Source organism: Vulpes lagopus, chromosome 7 (genome assembly GCF_018345385.1).
Source record: "Vulpes lagopus strain Blue_001 chromosome 7, ASM1834538v1, whole genome shotgun sequence".
In the NCBI taxonomy this organism is placed as follows: Eukaryota; Metazoa; Chordata; class Mammalia; order Carnivora; family Canidae; genus Vulpes; species Vulpes lagopus.
The window spans coordinates 109,693,678-109,717,043 of NC_054830.1; the positions used below are offsets into that span (position 1 = coordinate 109,693,678).

A 23,366-nucleotide genomic window follows, 5' to 3' on the forward strand; every position below is an offset into this window, starting at 1 on the left:
GCAAAATGGAGGTTATTGCGCCAGGCACTTGTTTTTTAGTGCCCGTCTGCGACCTCGCTTGTAAACGACGGAAATACGTCAGTAGGGAGCGACGCTTTAGAGAGAGTTGCGTTTAGGATGTGTTCTTGGCGCAGGCTTACTCGTTCTCCTCAGTCGCTCTTCTCCCAAATATTTATCTTACGTGTTTCTGGCCTTCTTCACGTCTTTGTTCAGGGTTGTCCCAGTGGAGATTTCCCTGTCCATTCTCTTTAAATTGCCACCCTTCTCAAGACTCCATATTCCCCTTACCTGCCTTATTTTTCTTAACAGTTACAACTGACTTGCATGCTAAATGTACTTATTTTGAATGTTTCTCATTAGATAGAATGTAGGCTCTATGAAGACAAGCATTTATTTTTTATTTTATTTTATTTTTTACTATCCGGAGGTCTTTTATTTTCTTTACAGTTACGCCATGAATTCATAGGGAATGGGTTCCAGCAGTTCAGGCTCCTTTCCATTGGTTCTCACAAAGTGTGCTTCTCTGGGTGGGGCAGGCTGGCGCTTCAGTAGGGCCCAAGTACCTTTCTCTTTGGCTTCCTTCTTTTTCTGATCGTTTTCCTTCACACGCTTCAGGAAGCTACCTCGGCTCTTTGAGTGTTTAATATGCTCAATGCGGACATTAATTCTCTTGGCTAGAATCTTGCCCTTAACTTGTTTGTTTACAAGAATGCCAACAGCATGCTGAGTAACATTGTAGACTCTTCCAGTTTTGCCGTGGTGACATTTGTGGGGCATTCCTTTTTGAACAGTGCCCATTCCCTTGATGTCACAATATCACCTTTCTTACAGATTCGCATGTATGTGGCCAAAGGAACAACTCCATGTTTTCTTTTTTTTTTTTTTTAATTTTTATGTATTTATGATAGTCACACAGAGAGCGAGAGAGAGAGAAGCAGAGACACAGGCAGAGGGAGAAGCAGGCTCCATGCACCGGGAGCCCGACGTGGGATTCGATTCCGGGTCTCCAGGATCGCGCCCTGGGCCAAAGGCAGGCGCCAAACCGCTGCGCCACCCAGGGATCCCAACTCCATGTTTTCTAAAAGGCCTAGAGAACATATAGCGGGTACCTCTCCTCTTTCCCTTTGTGTTGGTCATTTTGACGAATTACTGGAAGATGGCAGTTCCGGCCGAAATGCACGAGCATTGCATTTTGTTGGGAACTGCAACTCCTGGAATAGCATGAGCACTCAGCAAGGCCAAGTTATTCAAGGCAGCGTTGAGGACCACGATAGCGGGAGGGACCCGAGAAAGTGTGTCTTATTAAAGTCAGAAGAAAGGTGTAATGACAATTAATATATAATAATAAATCTAGAGGGGATCCCTGGGTGGCGCAGCGGTTTAGCGCCGCCTTCAGCCCAGGGCGTGATCCTGGAGTCCCGGGGTCATTCCTGCATTGGGCTCCCTGCATGGGGCCTGCTTCTCCCTCTGCCTGAGTCTCTGCCTCACGGACTTTCTCCCTTGATTGGATAAAAGCTAAATCCACAAGGACACACCCTATTTAATAATTATGAAGCACTAGAAAAGGTTGCCCTGCCTGTAATGTACAGAACTATATCTCTAAGCCAGTTTTTTTTAAAAACTTCTAAAACTGAAGTAATTAAGCATAATAAACGTACAGAACAAAAACAAATAAATGTACAGAACATAATGACATAAAAATTTGATGAACCAAAACTAAATATAATTCCAGGATAAACTTTTTTTTTTTCATTTAATAGACCCTATAGAAGCAAAATTTAAATTTTGTCTGTGTCGATGCATGATAGTGCCTTTAGTTTGCTAAGGATTCAAAGTGTGAGGATTTTATATTACATGCTCACTTATCTCTTGGGAACCACTTCCCTGTGGGGTTTCTGTAGTTTGATTAAACTGCCTAGTACTTCTCCACCTATAAATGGTGTGGATACTTAAGATTCTTATATTAATTTCTATTACCCTCATTATGAATGGGTATTATGAATACTTAAGATTCTTATATTAATTTCTATTACCCTCATTATGGACTTTACAAGGGCATACCCACTCATTTTTTAAAAATTTACCACTTTCCTGAGTGCCTGGATGGCTCAGTTGATTAAGCGGCTGCCGTAAGTGGCTCAGTTCATATCTCTGGGATTGAGTCTGGTATGGGGTTTTCTGATCAGCAAGAGTCTGCTTCTCCCTCTGCCCTCTTCCATGCTCCTGTTCTCTCTCAAATAAATAAAATGTTTTTTAAAAAAATTTACCGGGATCCCTGGGTGGCGCAGCGGTTTAGCGCCTGCCTTTGGCCCAGGGCGCAATCCTGGAGACCCGGGATCGAATCCCACGTCGGGCTCCCAGGGCATGGAGCCTGCTTCTCCCTCTGCCTGTGTCTCTGCCTCTCTCTTTCTCTGTGATGACTATCATAAATAAATAAAAATTAATTTTCCTATCAGCAAAAACTGATAGCACTAGGTCAAACTTGTATGAATAGTTGCAGAAATCTTTAAAATTTTACTATTTATTATTTTTTTAGAGATTTCACTTATTAGAGAGAGAAAGAGAGAGAATGAATGAATGAATGAGTGGGGGGAGGAACGGAGGGAGAGAGACAAGCAGACCCCATGCTAAGTGCAGAGCCAAATGACAGGCTTATCCCATGACCTGAGATCATTACCTGAGCTGAAATTAAAGAGTTGGACACTTAACCAATTGAGCCACCCAGGCATCCCTCTTTTAGTTTCAATTTTTGTTTTATTAAGCAGGCTCCAAGCTGGCGTGACCCTGAGATCAAGACCTGAGCTGAAAGAGTCAGATACTTAACTCACTAAGCCACTCAGGCACCCCAAAGAAATTTTTCTTTTAGAGGAAGTGTCAAAATAAGGCATTTTCAATTGGTCTCATGTATCATTTTTTAAATTTTTATGTAGCATTGTTTAGGCAGGTTAGCAATACTTTATTGATAACATGTAATACGAAGTTGAAAAGATTGAGTCAGAAAGTGATGAAACTAGAATTCAATTTCTGGGGTGAAATTTAGGTAGGAAGTTCATGCTCAGATCCCTCTTTACACAGAAATAACAGCTAGAAATATGAAAGGAGAAAAAGAAATAGCAAGACTCAAAAACAGGGGGTACCTGGATGGCTCAGTGGTTTAGCATCTGCTTTCAGCTCAGGTCATGATCCCAGGGTCCTGGGATGGAGTTCCACATTGAGCCCCCCACAGGGAGCCTGCTTCTCCCTCTGCCTTTGTCTCTGTCTCTCTCTGTGTCTCTCATGAATAAATAATTTTTTAAAAACCTCAAAAACAAGAGAAACATCTTAGCAGATAAAAAGTATCAGAAACAGCATCGCAGAGCTAAACAAGTCAGGTGCCTATGGGGCTGCAGGTCCAGAGGCAGGCAACAGTAGCACGTTCTAGGGGCTAAAAGCCACTGAAAGTCCTCCACACAACACACAAACAGGTTGAACTCACTTCTTGAGGCCTTCCCTCCCTCCAAAAATATTCAAAGTATCATTCACTATTGACCCACAAAGCTTTGGACTTCAACTTTTAATCTGGGAGGCAGAAGAAGGCAACAACTAGTCTTCCCTCTGCTGGTGACTGAAATGGTGATTTCAGTAAAACCACTGCAGAACAGGAGCCCTAAACCACCACTATGAGCCCTAGTTTTGGGGAAAGGGCTAGAAAATATGACTAAAAACACCCATAGATAGGTGAAGGGGCTTGGATAGAGACAAGCTAAAACAAAAACAAAAATTCTCCCACTCAGGGCAGCCCGGGTGGCTCAGCGCTTTAGCGCCATCTTCCGTCCAGGGCATGATCCTGGAGACCAGGGATTGAGTCCAATGTTGGGCTCCCTGCATGGAGCCTGCTTCTCCCTCTGCCTGTCTCTCTCTCTCTCGGTGTCTCCATTAATAAATAAATACATCTTTTTAAGAAAAAATTGTATTCTTAAAAAAAAATTCTCATTCTCCCACTCCAATGAGTCTACAAACTCAAATTTTGAAAAACATGGATATTTAAATTGCCAGCCAAATTAAAAATTGGAATTCGTGGGGGGTGAGGGTATAGGTCAAATAGGGGATTAAAGAATGGGGGATGGGGATTAAAGAATGCAGTTGTTGAGGGGTGCCTGGCTGGGTCAGTTGAAAGAGCATGCAATTCTTGATTTTAGCATCCCGAGTTCAAACCCCACAGGGTGGGGTAGAGATGAAATTAAAAAAAAAAAAAAAAAAGAGGAAGAAGTGTACTTGTGATGAGCACCAGGTGATGTATGTAAGCGCTGAACTATAGTATTGTACACCTGAAACTAATATAACACTGTTAACTAAATAGAATTAAAATAAAAACTTTAAAAATTACAATTTGCTCCAGAAAGAAATAATTTTATGAAAAGGCCTTTATAATGTTTTAATTATAAGCCTCTCTCTTTTTATTAATCCCTTTACAAAATCGGGGATTAATCAATCAAAACTACACGGATATTTTTTAAAAAATAAATCTTGAAAATGAAAAATAGTTATATAAATATAAAACTCATTAGATGAAATTAAAACTGCAACCTGGACACAGTTACAAGATGAATTAGTGGAAATATTCATCTCATAGGAACTCTGAGAGTAAAAAAGAAAATGACAAATTTTTTAAAACGACAAATTTTTAAAAGAAAATAGCCTTATGTCAATCATCTCTCACTTAAAAAAATAAACAGCTGAGAATTTTCCAGATATCAAGATACATGAGGATTTTCAGATTAAAATGTGCTCTGAAAAACAAGCACTATAAACTATAAACTCAAAGTAGCCAAACTATAGAATATTAAGGAAAAAAGAAAAATCTTGAAAGCTAACAGATTATCTTCAAAATAACAATCAGGTTGACAGTAGGCATCTTATCAATAACCAAAGGGTCCAGAAGACAACGGAGTAGTATCTTAAACATGTCAAGAATTTTAAAAAACAAAAACAACCCCTTTCAATCTAGAATCTTAAACCCACCAATCCTTGAGGAGTGAGCATCCAAGAATTTGGTTTATGACATCCCAGACACCAGCTTAGATTCAAAGTGCTTTCCGCAATAGCCTTCCGTTGACTTGAATGTAAAACATGGCACAATTCAGTGACTAGCAGGTATTCATATCCCTTTAAAAAATTAGTCACTATATGTAAGCTCTTTCAATAACTTTATTGAATAGCCAAATTGATAAGTTAGCACAGTTCAAACGATTATTTGCATGGGTTACAAATGACTGTTTCTTTTTACAGGAATAAAACAGTGAAAATTACAAACTGTAAAAAGGAAGACAAATCTTGTCTCTAATAGTTAAGAGAAGCAAGATTTAACACAGCACATTGAAGATCAATACATATTTGAATTTGAGAACAAGAATTTAATGTTACAATATTATACACTACTTTACAAAATTAAAATTTCTATATAAGGATTATATTTGAAAGTTAACAAAATCTTGAAATCACATTTGATGGTCCCCTAGATAATAGCTGTTACGCATCTTTGATTAGAAGAAATAAATCTTTTGTTCTAATTATTGTGAAACAGTCTGTTAGACTCAATACATTAAATTAAAACAATGAAATATATGCAAACTAAAAGGTACACAGCTTGAGTGAATATTAATATGTCAGACATACAGAAATGTTATTTTAAAAATCCTAGAAATTAGAAAAATAGAGTACTTTTTATGGTAGAATTGCCATGCTCAGATTTAAATACCAAGATTGCCCTTGTCTGTACTTTAGTTGTTGTAGATCTGTAGAAAATTCAAGGATCTTTCATAATTTACAACTACAATAAAAAAAAATATGGCATAGTGTAAATATTAGTTGCTTTACATTAAAAAGTAATACAAGATGAGATAGCAGGTAGTGCCCTACTGCAAAACAAAAAAAAACTAAAAAAAACATTCAATATTACAAAAAATAATTACTTACTATCAATATCTCCAAAAGGTTCATTCATTCCCTCATTATCCAGAGAACAAATATTACGAATCTTAACTAAAATTGTGTTTATGACCTATTATAAAATTATTCTAGATTGCACATGTTATACACTATCGAAAATCATTTTTAAAGTGAAATTTTAAAAGTAAATTTGTGAACTATACTAAAAAAGCATGTGTGGCAATAACAAGAGTCCTACCCACTCGGGGATGAAGTGAGGCACAAGGAAGGTTATTGTCCCTAGAAGCACAAACTTTTCCCTCTGGAAGATTCTTCACTACTATTAAGAAAGGACCTACAAATAACATTTACAATTCACATTAAGAAGAGAATTTTAGTTATTTTAAGAAACATCAATCAGTGCACAAGGATGACTGTTTCTTTAAAAGAGGGGAAAATAGAAATTTATTTTAATTTGCTACGATGTGAAAATTGCTTCCTAATCAATGAAGCAGCTTTCAAGAAAATTTCCAGTTCAATGCACCACTCACATACTGAAGAGAAATCTTAACACTGCTTAAGGGAGATGATATTCCTAAAAAACCCAGTTAGTCTGATCCAGCAGGCAGGTAGTAGTGTATACTCCAATGGGACCTGCTTCTTCCATATCCCCCAACAACTCAGTTAAAGTCAGCTCATACTGATGTAAACTTGAAAGTTACTATTTCATTGGTGATCGTATGAGACCAAGATTGTAAACACATTTTTCTAACCCATTGAAACAAAGAAACAAAAATCTTTTCATCAAGTATTACACACTGAACAACTTGTACTTTAAGAAGTTTATACAAGACAAGGTGAATCTGTGAAAAATGAGCCAAACTCTTTTAAGATATCCTACCACAGCACTTTAAATATACAAATGTTTATCTATTTGTAAACAAAATCCACTCAATGGTTTTGACTATAATATTTCTCTGGCTCAATCAAAAAAGCAGTCTCTTGAGCATGTTCAGAAATCAAGTTTCTACCATAACTTCAATATATTGGATTTGTGTAATCTTAATATCCACCAAATCAAAAGCAGCATTCATGCTTTAATAAGTTTTAATATCCAAGAATAAATAGCTTATGAGTGGCTTTCAATTATTAAACTCCTTAGAAAAATGTTACTGATGCATGAGACAGAATTTTAAAAACCTTTAATTCATCAATTCACCAATAATATAACACTTTTATTGTACATCACAGAGCAGAAATGAACCAAAGCCCATTTCAAGAATCAAGATAATCAGTTTCTCATCTCCCTATTATCATTGCCAGTCCCAATATATTTATGAAGACAGCTGATTCTTTTCACTGCAGAACATGATAGTGTGTCCAAACAAGTCTTCTGCAGTCACATCACATCAGAAAACCACTTAGTTTTCACTTCAAATCAAAGTGACTTTGTTCTTCAAGTATAGAGAATACTGATAGATTTTAAAGCTTGACTGTATTATTTCATATTTTTCTTCTCAAACTAGAGTGAGTTTACTCTAGCTTTAGTTAACATGATCCTTTTTCTTCCTTATATAAAAAAAAAACAATACAGGTATGGGGGATGGGTTCTAGTTTTCTACATACTATTTACTTCTGAAACTTTTTGATTTTAAAAAGATCATTATCAATGAATTGGTAACATCCCTGCAACACTAAGTCTTGTGAGGTTTTAAATGTAGCAGCCAAAATTTCAGGAAAAAATGAGAAATATACATTTGAAACACAGAAGTCTTTATTTTACAAAATTTACTTTGCCTCTGCAATATTGTCTCATCCTATTTAAATCCATAACAACTCAAACATTATTGGCAGCAAAGGAAAAAAAAGTATCCAATCAATTGTATGTAGATCTATTTTGATTTGAAAAATACAGTATTTCAGAGTTGCATGTTTGATTCTCTGTTGTGGTCCTTTATTTGCTATAGTTTGTTGCAATCACAGTGAGAACATATAATCATCACATTAGTCCACAAACCTAACAGAAAAGGAAGGTATTACACATTCTCAGGTGTTCTGCATTATCATGACTTTAAGTCAAATATCTTCATTTATTCATTTGTTCACTTGTTGTTGTATATGCAAAAGGAATTCATAATATGATAATGCAGATTCTGTTCTGTCTTCTACCATGTTTTGAAGGAAGTTTGCTTTCATTGGACTGTCATCCCTGTGGAATAAGACAAAAATATATTCATTACATAAAATGCAATAGTAAAATAAACAGTGGATTTGTCCATTGTCATGATGCTTTTAACATACTCTTTGCTAGTAACTGAACAGAAAGCAAAATTGAGTAATATTTACTGAACATTCTCTTTCTTTCTTTTCTAAAGGGTTTCCTCAAGCAATATGTCATGGGTAACTATAACTCAAAATAGGTCCTTGTAAAACTAAATAAATTATTTCCCAATTAGCAAACAAAAAATACAACTTACCTTATTACATAAAGTATGGGGAAAAATGGTCTCTGCTCTCTAAGCCAAGAGATGAATGCTATTATTCTGGCAGATTCTGGTGTATCAAGTTCTGGAAGATCTGTCTATTAAACAAAAACCAGCAATATCCAACTTACTTGAATCACATAGTTAATGCATCATTTACAGTGCTTCTCAAACTTTATCATGTATATTATTCACCTGGAGATCTTGCTGAACTGCAAGATTGACTTAGGAGGTCTTAGGGAAAGGGGCCTGGGAGTATGTATATCACAGTTTTCTAGTAAGGGGTAGGCAAACTTCTGAAAAGGCCAAACAACAGAAATACTTTAGGCTTGCACGTCATTTGGTCTCTGCTGCAATACACAACTCTGCCAATGTTCCACTACAGAGCCATAGACAATACATAAGTGAATGGACACAGCTATGTTCCAATAAAACTTTATTGACAAAAACTTTGGCACACTTTACTGAGCCCTGATCCAGAAGAAATCCATCTTCAATTTTATTATGACAATCTTCATTTTATTATGACATCTAAAATTAACTGATTCATTCAGGCAGTTATTACAAATATGACAATTATTTACGTCATTACCTAAAATGCCTTGTCAACCAAGCCAATAGTTTTATTTACAGCTTTAAAGATAGTGCTTATTCCAGCTATACTCCTGACACAAACATCTTTTAAATACATGATTTCCTAATGACTTCTGTGAATGGAGTTAAACCCATAAATATGAAAAAGCACTAACATAAAATACATATTCCAATGTTGGGGACAAATTGATAGTAGGGTCTAAAATATATGATACTAAATAATACCATGTTATAATCAATTCTAATTTTAATATTATACCTTTTTATTTATTTTTTTTAAAGATTTTATTTATTTACTTATGAGGGACACAGAGAGAGAGAGGCAGAGACAAAGGCAGAGGGAGAAGCAGGCTCCATGCAAGGAGCCTGACGTGGGACTTGATCCCCGGTTCCCAGTATCAGGCCCTGGGCTGAAGGCGGCGCTAAACCGCTGAGCCACCTGGGCTACCCATATTATACCTTTAAAAAAAAAAGATAGACAGACAGACAGACAGATAGATAATGAGAGAGGGAAGAGAGAAGCAGATTACCCACTGAGCACGCAGACTGACCCTGAAATCATGAACTGAGTTGAAACCAAGAGTCAGATGCTTAACCAAATGAGCTACCTAGGCACCCCTAATTCTAACTTTAAAAGTGAAAATTAGGGGTATCTTGGTGGTTCAGTGGTTGAGCATCTGCCTTTGGCTTAGGTCATGATCCTGGGGTTCTGGGATCAAGTCCCGAATCGGGCTCCCCGCAGGGAGCCTGCTTCTCCCTCTGCCTATGTTTCTGCCTCTCAATCTGTGTCTCTCATGGATAAGTAAATAAAATCTTAAAAAAAAAAAAAAAGTCTACCACAATCACTATAATAAAAAAGTCTTACCATAGTCTGTGGAATTAATGCATAGTTTTGAACTCCTAGAACCTGGCTGAGAAAATTTTGTCCACAATTTTTTCCAACCCAAAGCATCAGCACCTGGCAACAGGAAGAAAATTATTTTGAGACACACACAACAGTGAGCTGCTGATTCACCTTTACCACTGAGTATGTTTTAAAAGATCAAAATGAAGAGTATGTTTAGTAAGATTATACAGATTTCAGCTGAACTAATAATTACTTTTTACCATGATGAGACTTTTATGCTTGGCATGAAAAGAGGTTATAGAGGGAGAAGGTAGCTCATACAAAAATAGATTAAGTAGCAAATAATCTGTTCAGGAAAAGAGATACTAAAGTGAATGAACGTATAATAGTATGTAGAGGGAAGGATCCCGATCAATCAGACTACTCACAGAGCCTGCATCCATGAGGAAAGCTCCATCTCTGCTCAGCTTCTCCACGGAAAGCTGAAGAATAGGTGGCTGAGGTATGGTGCGATCATTGATGTTGAGTGCCCCCTGAGGATTTAAGCAAAAAAATTAAAGCTTTTGGACTTTATTAATTTGAGAGAGAGAGAGAGAGAGAGAGAGAGAGAGAGAGAGAGAGAGAAAGGGGGGAGGAAAAGAGGGAAAGGGAGCAAAAAAAAAATCTCAAGCAGACTCCCCACTGAGTGTGGAGCCCAATGCAGGACTTGATCTCACAATTGTGAGATCATGACCTGAGGTGAAATCAAGAGTTAGATGCTTAACTGACAGAGCCACCCAGGTGCCCCCCAAAAGTTAAAGCTTTTAGATACAACTGAAGAACAAAATACCCCAATAATTAGACAACAAGAGCTGACAAGATGCATTCCCCCATGTCAAGGGAGAAAAAATAAACTTTCAATCAGGCCAAATGACCATGGAGAACAAAACCAGTCAACAACATAGTCTGAGGTGACAAGCCCACACAAAATTCAGCACAATTTGCTGCCACACATCTTATCAGCTGGAGCTGCTACCATATCTTGAAGCTGCTACCAGAAATACTGAATTATATACAGCTTGTCATTCTGCTCCTGAAGCTATAGTTTGGGACCTCAGTCAGAGGTCCCAAAGGACACAGAACTTGGAGCTTTTGCCTATTTAACCCTGTGGTGACTTTCTCCTTCAGAGCGACTTCCAGTTTGCAAACTCTGACCTTTGCATTCCAATAATTTTTTGTTGACATAGTTAAAAGCAGTCAAATTGTTTTTTAAGATTTTTATTTATTTATTTATTAATGAGAGACAGAGAGAGAGAAGCAGAGACACAGGTAAGGGAGAAGCAGGCTCCATGCAGGGAGCCCAATGCGGGACTCGATCTCGGGACTCCAGGATCACACCCTGGGCCGAAGGCAGGCGCCCAACTTCTGAGCCACCCAGGCATCCCAAATGCAGTCATAATTTTAATTTTTTAAGATTTTATTTATTTATTCATGAGAGACAGAGAGAGAGAGAGGCAGAGACACAGGCAGAGGGAGAAGCAGGCTCCATGCAGGGAGCCTGATGTGGGACTCGATCCCGGGTCTCCAAGATCACGCCCTGGGCTGAAGGTGGCACTAAACCACTGAGCCACCCGGGCTGCCTGAAACCTCATATTTCATAGGTAATTTGTCCTTGATGTATGTAAGACATCTTAAATTCTTTAAATTTTGTAAGGTTTTTAACCAAAATATTACTTCTAATATGTATATCCTAACTTGATCACAATTTTAGAAAAAAGATTATGATTTAACATTTTATGCATGTGACTTTAACTCAGGTTAAATTTCCTAATAAGGGCAAATAATATCTCGGTGGGACCTTCCAAAAAAAAGAAAAGAAAAGAAAGGAAAAAAGGGGGCAAATAATGTTACAACTTAAATATTTTTTTCTTTAATTCAAGAATACTATTAAACTCAATACTGACTTAGGGCTTTCAGATGTAATTCCACTCTCAGGACACTCCAGATCAATTTGTTTAAATAAATAAATCAGGGTCAATTTGATTATCTATTCATTTACTTAGATCTGCTATAGAGATCTGTCTTAACAAAGTTTATTACTTTTATATCTTAAATAATATTTTAGTAAGAAAGGAGGTTCTATTCTCAGAGCTTCCTCAAACCAAGATTTCCTTACACAGATCTACCAAAGGAATAGAATTAATAGCTTTAAGAAACAAAACTTTACTGGGACGCTTGAGTGGTGCAGTCGGTTGACTGTCCACCTCTTGGTTTCAGGTTAGGTTGTGATCTGTCCTGAAATGGGCTCCACGCTCAGTATGGACTCCGTTTGAGACTCTCTCTCACTCTGGCCACCTCCCACCCCCACACTCACATGCACACGTGCTGTGCTCTCTCTCTGTAAAATGAGTAAAAAAAAAATAAATCTTTATTATTTTTTTTAAAGATTTACTTATTCATGAGAGACACACAGAGAGAGGTGGAGATACAGGCAGAGGGAGAAGCAGGGTCCCCGCAGGCAGCCTGGTGCGGGACTCAATCCTAGATCCTGGGATCAGGCCCTGAACCAAAGGCAGACGCTCAATCGCTGAGCCACCCAGGTGTCCCTAGATAAATCTTTAAAAGCAAAACAAAACTTTCCTCATTTCTACAAGGGACTTAGTATAATTAAGCTTATGAACCTCTAAGAAAAAGTCACTAAAAAAGTAATCTTACCTCATCTGAGAGATTGTCAACTCTATACAAAGTGGGATGAGTTGTGAGCATAAGGTAAACCAAAGGCTGATTTTTCACTTGACACATGGCAAAAATGCGTTCATCCAGACGTGCATTTGTCCCAGTCTGAAACGATTTCTGTAACAGAAAACCACTGCTCATCAAAAAAAAAAAGGGTATTTAATAACAAATACAAAGCTTTGCAAATATCAGATGTTAAAACAAAATTTTCAGGCAGAATTAGCAAATTTACTGTTATTCTTTTAATTCGTTCTGTTAAGTATCTTTTAAGAAGTTGCCCATCTATTAAAAAATGTGACTATATCCCCACCTGAAAGAAATTAACCACCTGACTATGGCAAAGTCATTAGATCTCTCTAGTGTTTTCTAATCAGTGAAATATATCTAAATACTCTATCTGCCATAGAGGTATAGTGATATAAAAATCTAAATAATAGGGACGCCTGGGTGGCTCAGCAGTTTAGTGCCTGCCTTCGGCTCAGGGTGTGATCGCGGTCTGGGGATTGGGTCCTGCATCGGGCTCCCTGTGAGAAGCCTACTAAGTTATAAATAAGCAAAATATTCATGGGTCAGTGTTAAATGCTACGGAGAAAAATAAGGGCAGGAAGAGAAGTAAGAATGTAGGTTAGGTTGGCTAAAGAACATTGCTCAGAAAAATAAGCCTCAGTGACAGGACAGCTTTTAAGAAAAGACCTAAGGAGGGAAAAGCAGATCTTTTTAAATGTTAAAATTTAAGTATATATGTAATTTCTGTACATTAACATCATATTCAGAAGTAGAAATATATAATTTGGGTTACAGAAACTACAAGTTGATCCTAATAGGATGAGTAGGGTTGCCCTTCTCACCTAGAAGAGATGACATACACCAGACAGGTCAATCCTGGAGTTCAGAAGATTATACAAATTGACAAGATCAGAGTAGTTTTCATCAATTTTAGAATCTAGGATCCTCTCCCAGGTGATTTATTAACATGAACTTTTTAATAAAATTTATAAGGGAAGGTTATCCTAAGTATACAAGCTTGGAAAAATAAGCCTCCTCTACTTGCCTAGTTGCCTTTCTTTTTTGGACGGTGGGGAGAAGGGAGAGCCAGCAGTAGGGGCAAACAGCAGGCAGGGGAGATAAGTAATAAATATCAAATGAAAAACTCTATAAGATCATAGAAAGAAAGGCAACTGCCAGAGAGGAACATTTGAGCTCAAACATAGGAATAGGAAAGTACAATGCAAGTATGGAAATAAGTACACAGATATGAGAAGGCATATCTACGATTAAGAAGTAGTATGTGGCTGAAATACTGTAGAAAGCAGGAAAAAGCTAAAAGAAGAGTTTTATCTGTGACTTTTTGCATAAGCAATAAAATATACAGCTCTTTTTTTTTTTTGGAAAACTGGGAAACTGATCATCATTGGCATCTTTGATTTCTTTCAAGATTTGAATAAAAGTCAAAGTCACTGACTTCAGAAAAGTTAACTGGCTTACAGTTAAACATACAGTGTTTAGTCATTCACAGGATAAAAATTTGAGTTATTTACATTTTTACTGTCTTAGTTTCTGATTTTGATTCTCTTACCTGTTTAAGGAGAGCCAACACAAAGAGTGGGAAAAGCCGCAAAGAAAAGGGAACCATGAGTCCAGGCTGCTGGCTACTTAAGACTGAAGAATGATAAGCTGAAAGAGAGTCTATGACGGCATTCACTAGGGCATCCCGAGCATCACTCAGACTGGCAGTCACAGATCTGTCAACAGCTAACAGAGTTGGAGGTAGGGACAAACAAGAGAAAAGAGAGTTTAGCTATCCCACTATTAAGGATAGAAGATATATAATTTTTTTTAATTATACAAAATCTCTCACCAATTTATTACATATATAAGGACACAAGCATAGCAGCAGTTAAAAGCCCATAATTTGAAGAATCAAAATGTATCTCTATTTCCTACCTGTATGACAATATGGCAAGGGATCTAACCTTTATGAGTCTGTTTTCCTATCTGTAAAATGGGAAAACTGTATCTTGTTGGATCTAAGATGTTATTAATTATAATCCATTATAACGTTTATAATTATAGATCTTTTATATACCACAGAGAAAGAAAAAATTGCAACTAAAAACACATGCTTTCTTCACAGAGGATTTTATGTTTATTGAAAGACCTCTTAGCTACTTAGATGATTCTTATCCCCTGTTACGCTTCTGTTTCTATGCATTTCTGCAAACTTGAAAAAAAATTTTCTAAAAAAAACAACCTTTTTTAAATGCTAAGAGCACTGGGCAGCCCCGGTGGCGCAGCGGTTTGGCGCCTCCTGCAGCCTGGGGTGTGATCCTGGAGACCCGGGATCAGGTCCCGTGTCGGGCTTCCTGCGTGGAGCCTGCTTCTCCCTCTGCCTGTGTCTCTGCCTTTCTCCCTCTCTCTCTCTGAGTAAATAAATAAATCTAAATAAATAAATAAATAAACAAATAAATAAATAAATAAATAAAAATACTAAGAGCACTATTATTGTTTTGAAGACTTCTCAAACTACAACTAAACTCAATTCATGTGCTCTCAAAAATACAATCAATAAAGTGAGGTTATTAACTCCTATGACCAAATTTGTGCATAGCAAAGAAAAAAGACCACTGTTACCTGGTCAACAGTAGCACTTTTTTTTTTTTAAAGTAGGCTCCACACTGTATGTGGAGCCCATCACAAGGCTTGAACTCATCATGACTCTGAGATCAAGACCTGTGCTGAGAACAAGAGATGGATGCTTAACAGACTGACCCCACCCAGGTGCCCCAATAGTAACTCTTAAGACTTTAATTGAAGACTTCCTGATTTTCAAGATTTTGATAAAATGTGAAAAAATGTGCATGTTGGGATAAGCCAAATTTAGTAACATAACTAACACCTGTTAAGTAAATTGTCGTGAAAAATTTTTTAATCTACAAATATTAACTGAAACAGTTCTTTTTTTTTTTGAAACAGTTCTTATTGATGATAATAATGATCATACAATTACTAAAAAGCATTAGCTCAACAAAATATAAAGGCAGTGACCCTCAAATTCTTAGGTCACATCTTTAAACAGTGTATAAGACTTATATGGAGTTGGATTCCTTTTTTTTTTAATTTCAAGATTTTATTTATTTATTCATGAGAGACACACACAGAGAGAGAGAGAGAGAGAGAGGCAGAGACACAGGCAGAGGGAGAAGCAGGCTCCACGAAGGGAGCCTAATGCGAGACTTGATCCCAGGACTGCAGGATCATGCCTTGGGCCGAAGGCAGGCGCTAAACCGCTGAGCCACCCAGGGATCCCCTGGGGTTGGATTCTTTATCGGGCTTCAATAAAGAAAGAATTTCCCAATAGGAAATTCAAGAAAATGGGTGATTATTCCTACTACAGGCAGGCAGATTTGAGTTTGAAGCAAATGGACCCCAATGGCATCTTTCCTGAAGGAGAAAAAAATAAGAACCAAAATGATGTTGGACACCTGGATGGCTCACTAGTTGAGCATTGCCTTTGGCTTAGGGCATGATCCCGGAGTCCTGGGATCAAGTCCCACATCAGGCTTTCTGCAAGGAGCCTGCTTCTCCCTCTGCCACGTCTCTGTCTCTTTCTTTCTCTCTCTGTCTCTCAATGAATGAATGAATGAATGAATGAATGAATGAATAAAATCTTTAAAAACAAAACAAAAAAACCAAAATGATGTTAAGTTCTACGTATGTAAAAAGGGGCCAAAAAAGAAAAAGAGGGATGCCCGAATGGCTCAGTGGTTAAGCATCTACCTTTGGCTCAGGGCGTGATCCTGGAATCCCAGGATCAGGTCCCACATAGGGCTTCCTGCATAGAGCCTGCTTCTTCCTCTTCCTACGTCTCTGCCTCTCTTATCTTCCTACGTCTCTGCCTCTCTCACTCTGTGTCTCTCATGAATAAATAAAATAAAATATTTAAAAAAAGAAACTTTCCCTTTAGGGAAAAAAAGGAAAATTTAAGGAGGCAACTCTATCTGATATGGAAATAAAGAGGTGAAGTTTGAAGTTATCAGTAAATTTTCTCTTAGCTCATGTGATCTGACCAAGGCTGCACATTTATGTGTGAGAGTAAACTGATTTTCTATCCTGAATTGCAAGTCTAAGGATCTTTTACAGTTCAAACTCTCTTGTAAATCCAAGTTACAGAGCTCATAAAAAAGCTATTCACTACTAGCATTGAACATTAAGTAAAATATGGTTATTTAAGTCCATCATAGGCAGATTATGAGACAGAAAGTAGTTTAGTAGCTCCCTGAGGTCAGTGAGGGATGGAGGAGGAAGGAGGCCAGTAACTGCTGATGCGCATGAGGTTCTTTTGGGATAATAAAAATGTTCTAAAATCAGATTGAGGTGATAGCCACACAATTCTATAAATATACTATAAATAGTAGGGTCATATACTTAAAATGGGTTATATGACATGGTAAACTATTTTTCAATAGTTGTTAAAAAATTTTTTTAAATAAGGTTACCGGGCAGCCCGGGTGGCTCAGCGGTTTAGCACGCCGCCTTCAGCCCAGGGCCTGATCCTGGAGACCTGGGATCCAGTCCCACGTCAGGCTCCCTGCATGGAGCCTGCTTCTCCCTCTGTCTTGTGTGTATGCTTCTCTCTCTGTGTGTGTCTCTCATGAACAAATAAATAAAACATTAAAATAAATATATAAATAAATAAGGTTACCTACAACAGATCCTTTCATTCAAGTAGTTAGTTATTTAAAGCTACATATTTATTTATTTTTAAGATTTATTTATTTATTCATGAGAGACACAGATTGAGAGGAGAGACAGAGACATAGGCAGAGGGAGAAGCAGGCTCCTTGCAGGGAGCCCGATGCGGGACTTGATCTCAGATCCAGGGATCACAACCTGAGCCAAAGGCAGGCACCCAACCCGGAGCCATCCAGGCGCCCCGTAAAGCTACATATTTTAAGGAAAATAACACTATATGAGTTTTTCTAATGTTATTACTTGTGAAATATTTATAATAGCTGATAACAATTCTTACCCATATTGGCCAATAACCCTGAAATTGCTTGAACATCAGCTCCCAGAAAGACTTCGTTCAGAGTTGAAACTACAGGCAAACACAAAGTATGAACTCGAATTCTTCTTTCACCTTTGGGGAAAACACATAAATGATAGTAAGGCACAACTCCATTAAAAAAACTCTTTTTTTAAAGATTTTATTTATTTATTCATGAGAGAGAGAGAGAGAGAGAGGCAGAGACACAGGCAGAGGGAGAAGCAGGCTCCATGCAGGGAGCCCGACATGGGACTTGATCCCCAGATCCCTAGACTCCAGGATCATGCCCTGGGCCGAAGACAGGCACTAAACTGCTGAGCTACCCAGGCGTTCCATTAGAAAACTTATATTAAAGTCCCTTGGAAAAATCACTTCTTTTCAATTTAGAACCAAAAAGGGTTATTCAGTATGCAGAAATAATATCAAATATTTAATGAATAAAACTTTTAAGTTTCATCCCTTTTATTATTTGGCTACAAAATTATTTCTGTTTGGTGCGCCTCAGATCAAGCCCTGCACAGGCATCCACACCTTCTTGCTCAGCAGGGAATCTGCCTCTTCCTCTCCAACTCTGCTTTTACCCACCCCCCACCCCCCACCCCCCAACTTGAGCACACATGCCCCCTCTCTTTCTCTCAAAAATTCTTTTTGTTCAAGTTATTACTGAAAAGGGATAATTAAATGATGGTAACATACTACCTTCTAATAATCTCTTTTCTGAACCTTTTGGTTACTTTATCTTTTTTCCTAATAAAAACTTTGAATATACATGTTACAACAACACTACTTCCACATGTGTTTTCGAGTCTGATTTGATATTTAAAGCCCAGAGAAATCTTACACTTTCTTCTTTAAACACAGAAAACAATTTTTAAAAGAGATCACTTAATATAGTATTTTCTTTTTGGTAATTACCGACAATAACAAAAACCAATACAGAAACAAAAATGAAAACTTTTTGGCAATCATCAAATATCAAATATTAAGTCAATCTTTTAAAAATTTCTAAGCAGCAAGACCTTGAAAACTACTGAAAAAGAACAAGTAAAAAAACCTAGAAATGATACGCAATATACTCACAACCTACTTGTCTTGAGACATGAAGACTGATGAAAATGTACATATAAGGAGCTCATATATACTTTTTAAAAAATTTTTATTTATTGAGAAAGAAGAGAGAGAGTGTGTACTCAAGCATGAGCAGTAGGAGGGACAGAGATAGAAGCAGACTTCACCCTGAGCAGGAAGCCAGACATAAGGCTCAACCCCAGGACCCCAGAATTATGACCTGAGTGGAAGGTTGAGGCTTAACCAAGTGAGCTACCCAGGCACCCCCAAATTACTTTTATTTTTTTTTTAAGTTTTTAAAAATTTATTTATGATAGTGACACAGAGAGAGAGAGAGAGGCAGAGACATAGGCAGAGGGAGAAGCAGGCTCCATGCACCAGGAGCCCGACGTGGGACTCGATCCCGGGTCTCCAGGATCGCGCCCTGGGTGAAAGGCAGGCGCTAAACCGCTGCGCTACCCAGGGATCCCCCAAATTACTTTTAAAAAGACTAAACAGTATCTGCAAAAAAGAGTAACCTTGTTTAGAGTTTCTATTCCAGACAGGAAAGAAAATAGATACAATGTTTAGCCTAAGGGACGCCTGGGTGGCTTGGTTAAAAGTCAGCCTTCAGCTCAGGTCATAATCCCAGCATCCTGAGATGAGTCCCACATTGAGCTCCTTGCTCAGCGGGGTGCTTGCTTCTCTCTCTGAGTGCTATTCCTCCTGCTTGTGTGTACTCTCTGACAAATAAATACAATCTTAAAAAATAAAAGTTTAGCTTATCATAACAGCAACTAAACATAGAGACAGAGAGAGACACAAAGACACACAAAATCAGAGACTGAAATAAAAAGGGCCCTTGATGGGACCACAAAGTGGTACCTTTCTGAAAAACAATCTGGCAATACCAAGATTTTTCTAAACAATCAGTCTGACACTAAGAAGACTCTCAGTAAATATCTGTTAAATACAATGGTTAAGGAAAATAAATATGACACGTTTTAGCTTTACCAGGGAAAGCAACAAAGATTTTAAGATTAGAAATACTCTTTTGGTTTTAATAGACATGAGTATCTCCAAAAGAGGGGGTATTTATTATAAGCCAAAGAATACATGACCAAATCAAAAAACTTACCTTTGTTGCCACACACTGTATTTATAGTTAACAATACTGGATTGTAAACTCAGAAATCTGTTAAAAGTGTAGACCTCATGTTATCTGTCTTTGCCACGATAAAAACGAAATGATACAAAAAACACACTCACCTTTGCTGGATGTATACAAGAGTGCAGACTGAAAGGAAACCAACTGGGTGTCAGTAAGACTCTCTTCTACAGACATCTGTACTGCATACCCAGCATCTGGGTTTACATTAGGCAAAGACAGTAAGTCTGTTGACCGAACAAAGAAGTTCCCATGGAAAGTATGAATGGAAAGACCTAGAAGAGAAAACCTTATCAAAATGACTTATATAAACCTATATACAGATATGTATATTATATACTTATCAGATTGGCTGAGAGTAAATTTAAAATTTTAGATGTGAGGGACACCTTGGTGGCTTCGTCAGTTAAGCATCCGACTCAATTTCAGCTCAGCTCTTAATGTGAGACTTGTGAGTTCAAGACCCTCACAGGGCTCCACACTAGGTGTGGAGCCTACTTAAAAAAAAGTTTTGGTGTGATATTGTGATTTATAATAAGAAATATGTACTTGATCTTCACTCATTTCTGGCGCAGAGCTCCTAAACTCTTAAAATTTCCTAAGTAACAAAAATCACCACAGTGTCTTTTGCTATGTTGATGGAGTGACTTTGGAAAGCACCTACATAACTAAAGGATAGGGGCTGGTTGGTTACCAGAGGACACAACCATATGAGTAGAAGGTTGGAAATTCCAGTCCAACCTGTTCCCCAACAACAGCCTTCAGGGAGGAGAGATAAACTGGAGGTTCAATCAGTCATTAATGACCAATAATTTATTCAACTATGACTATGTAAAGAAGCCTTCATAAAAACCCAGTAGGGGGATCCCTGGGTGGCGCAGCGGTTTGGCGCCTTCCTTTGGCCCAGGGCGCGATCCTGGAGACCCGGGATCGAATCCCACGTCGGGCTCCCCGTGCATGGAGCCTGCTTCTCCCTCTGCCTGTGTCTCTGCCTCTCTCTCTCTCTCCGTATGACTATCATAAATAAATAATAATAAAAAAAAAATTAAAAAAAAAAAAAAAAACCCAGTAGGTTGGGGACCTTTGGAAAGCTTCCAGATTGGTGAACACATGGAGATATATGAAGAGTAATGCATTCAGAGAGAACATGGAAGCTACACAAGCTCTATGGCTTTCTTTGCCCCTTCTCTGTACCTTGCCTTTTACATCTCCTCTTCAATCTGGATGTTCCTGAATTTTATCCTTTTATTTTTTTAATTAATTTTTTAATTTAAATTCAATTTGCCAACATATAGTGAACACCCAGTGTTCATCCCATCAAGTGCCCTCCTTAGTGCCTGTCTGAATTTTATCCTTTTATAATAAACCAGTAACCTAGAAAATAAAATGTATCTCTGAGTTCTGTAAGCTTCTCTAGCAAATTAATTGAACCCAAGAAGGAGGTCGTGGGAACCTCCAATCTATAGCCAGCCAATCAGATCACAAAAAGAAGCAGAAACAGAAGGCTACCGCGGTAACTAATTGGTTATGAGTGACACTACAATCGGAGTTGTTTGGAGATGTGACAACCTTAGAGAAGGGTTTGATACCTTACATAAGATATTACAAATGCTTTATTGTTAGTTGTTTCACTCAAACATTTTTTCTTTTTATTACAGTGATGGATAACAGAGAACTTCATTTGGCACATGGTTTGACCAACAGATTTCAACATCTAGCTAGTGGCCAGGTCTGTGGATCCTTATCGTTGGATATCTTTCTATTGGCTAGCTATTTCATAAAATCTTTCCACTTCAAAAAAAATGATTGTTTTGCATCTCTTAAAGAACAACCTTATTTTAAAATCTGAATAAAGGGCAGCCCCAGTGGCGCAGCGGTTTAGAGCGGCCTGCAGCCCAGGGCGTGATCCTGGAGACCCTGGATCGAGTCCCACGTCAGGCTCTCTGAGTGGAGCCTGCTTCTCCCTCTGCCTGTATCTCTGCCTCTCTCTCTCTCTCTCTCTCTCTCTCTGTCTCTATGAATAAATAAATAAAATCTTTAAAAAATAAAATAAAATAAAATCTGAATAAAAGAGTAGAACCAGATTGATAATGTAAAGGAATAAAATATCAAGAATTATTTCCCATTTTCCTAAGAAAATAGTTCTCATTTAGCAGCCTTAGGCATCTATCCTGAAAAACAAACTGGATTAAAGCATTCTGAAACTGTCAGACTATTTTCAAAGCAACACTGAGGCAAAGTGTCAGTAGTAGGACAGAATGAGAGAAGCACAAATTAAAAGACCTGCTACTTCTAAAGATGAATGGTGGGAATGGTTGTACAACAATGAGAATATACCTAATGTCATTCAGTTGCATACTTAAAAATGGCTAACATGGTAAATTTTATATTAGGTGTATTTTACCACAACAAAAAAATAACTTTGAAAAAAAAAAGACATTTCACTATTACTGGGAATAAATGGAATAAAAATCATGCTTATTTAGTTGTGGGGGTGGAGGGAGATAGGATTTTTAAATGAGATATAATTCACATATCATAAAAAATCACACATACAGTGTACAGTGCAGTGGCTTTCAGTACATTCAAAATAGTCCCTATTTTCTTTTGTTTCTTCTCTATTCTTTTTTTTTTTTTTTAAGTAGGCTCCACACCCAACGTGAGACTTGAACTCACAACCGTGAAATCAAGAGTTGCATGCTTTAGCAACTGAGCCAGCCAGGTACCCTGGCTCTATTCTTCTCTATTCTTTTTTTTTTTTAATATTTTATTTTATTTATTCGAGAGAGAGAGAGAGAGAGAGAGAGGAAGAGACAAAGGCAGAGGGAGAAGCAGGGAGCCTGACGTGGGGACTCGATCCCAGGTCTCCAGGATCATGTCCTAGGCCAAAGGCAGTGCTAAACTGCTGAGCCACCTGGGCTGCCCCTCTATGCCTTTTTTTCCCCTCTCTATTCTTTTTTTTTTTTTTTTTTTTTATGATAGTCACACAGAGAGAGAGAGAGAGGCAGAAACACAGGCAGAGGGAGAAGCAGGCTCCATGCACCGGGAGCCCGACGTGGGATTCGATCCCGGGTCTCCAGGATCGCACCCTGGGCCAAAGGCAGGCGCCAAACCGCTGTGCCACCCAGGGATCCCTCCCTCTCTATTCTTGATTGCATATTCCATCAGTTTAAGTAAAATATCTTAGAAGACCAAAACTTATGAAATAAGACTAGATAAAAATGCATATTTACTGGTATCAAAAGTAACATCTAGGTAAATGTAAAAAAAAAAAAAAAAAATAGTGCCCCCACCTTTTGTGCACCGAATCCTCATGACTGCCTCAAAGCCAATCTTTCGAGTGAGGTATCTCTGTAGTTCCTTCTGTAATTTCTGCACTTGTACTGGGTTCTGCTGATGGTGGTAAGAAGGATAGTAATAGACACTACCTGCTGAATACCGAGAAATACAACCTGGAAGAAACACACACTTCTTAAATTCTGCAATTAACTATTACTGCATGAAAAAAACTACTGGTTTTTGAATCCATCTTTCCTTAGCCTCTCAAAGTATAACCAA

At 37.9% G+C, this 23,366-nt stretch overlaps 1 protein-coding gene and 1 pseudogene across 1 annotated transcript in view; both read right to left on the reverse strand.

Moving 5' to 3' along the window:
- Window positions 1–447: 447 nt before the first annotated feature.
- Window positions 448–1,140, reverse strand: LOC121496107 (annotated as a pseudogene).
- Window positions 1,141–5,169: 4,029 nt separating this feature from the next.
- SEC24A (SEC24 homolog A, COPII coat complex component) overlaps window positions 5,170–23,366 on the reverse strand; it is a 63,559-nt gene continuing 45,362 nt past the window's right edge. Inside the window, exons 15-23 of the mRNA XM_041762596.1 lie at window positions 23,102–23,260; window positions 19,910–20,083; window positions 17,576–17,686; window positions 14,123–14,298; window positions 12,526–12,663; window positions 10,260–10,364; window positions 9,850–9,942; window positions 8,385–8,488; window positions 5,170–8,116 (exon numbers count right to left, since the gene is read on the reverse strand). Of these exons, the coding sequence (XP_041618530.1) occupies window positions 8,002–8,116; window positions 8,385–8,488; window positions 9,850–9,942; window positions 10,260–10,364; window positions 12,526–12,663; window positions 14,123–14,298; window positions 17,576–17,686; window positions 19,910–20,083; window positions 23,102–23,260 (1,175 nt within the window). The 3' untranslated portion in view covers window positions 5,170–8,001. The remainder of the gene's footprint in view (window positions 8,117–8,384; window positions 8,489–9,849; window positions 9,943–10,259; window positions 10,365–12,525; window positions 12,664–14,122; window positions 14,299–17,575; window positions 17,687–19,909; window positions 20,084–23,101; window positions 23,261–23,366) is intronic.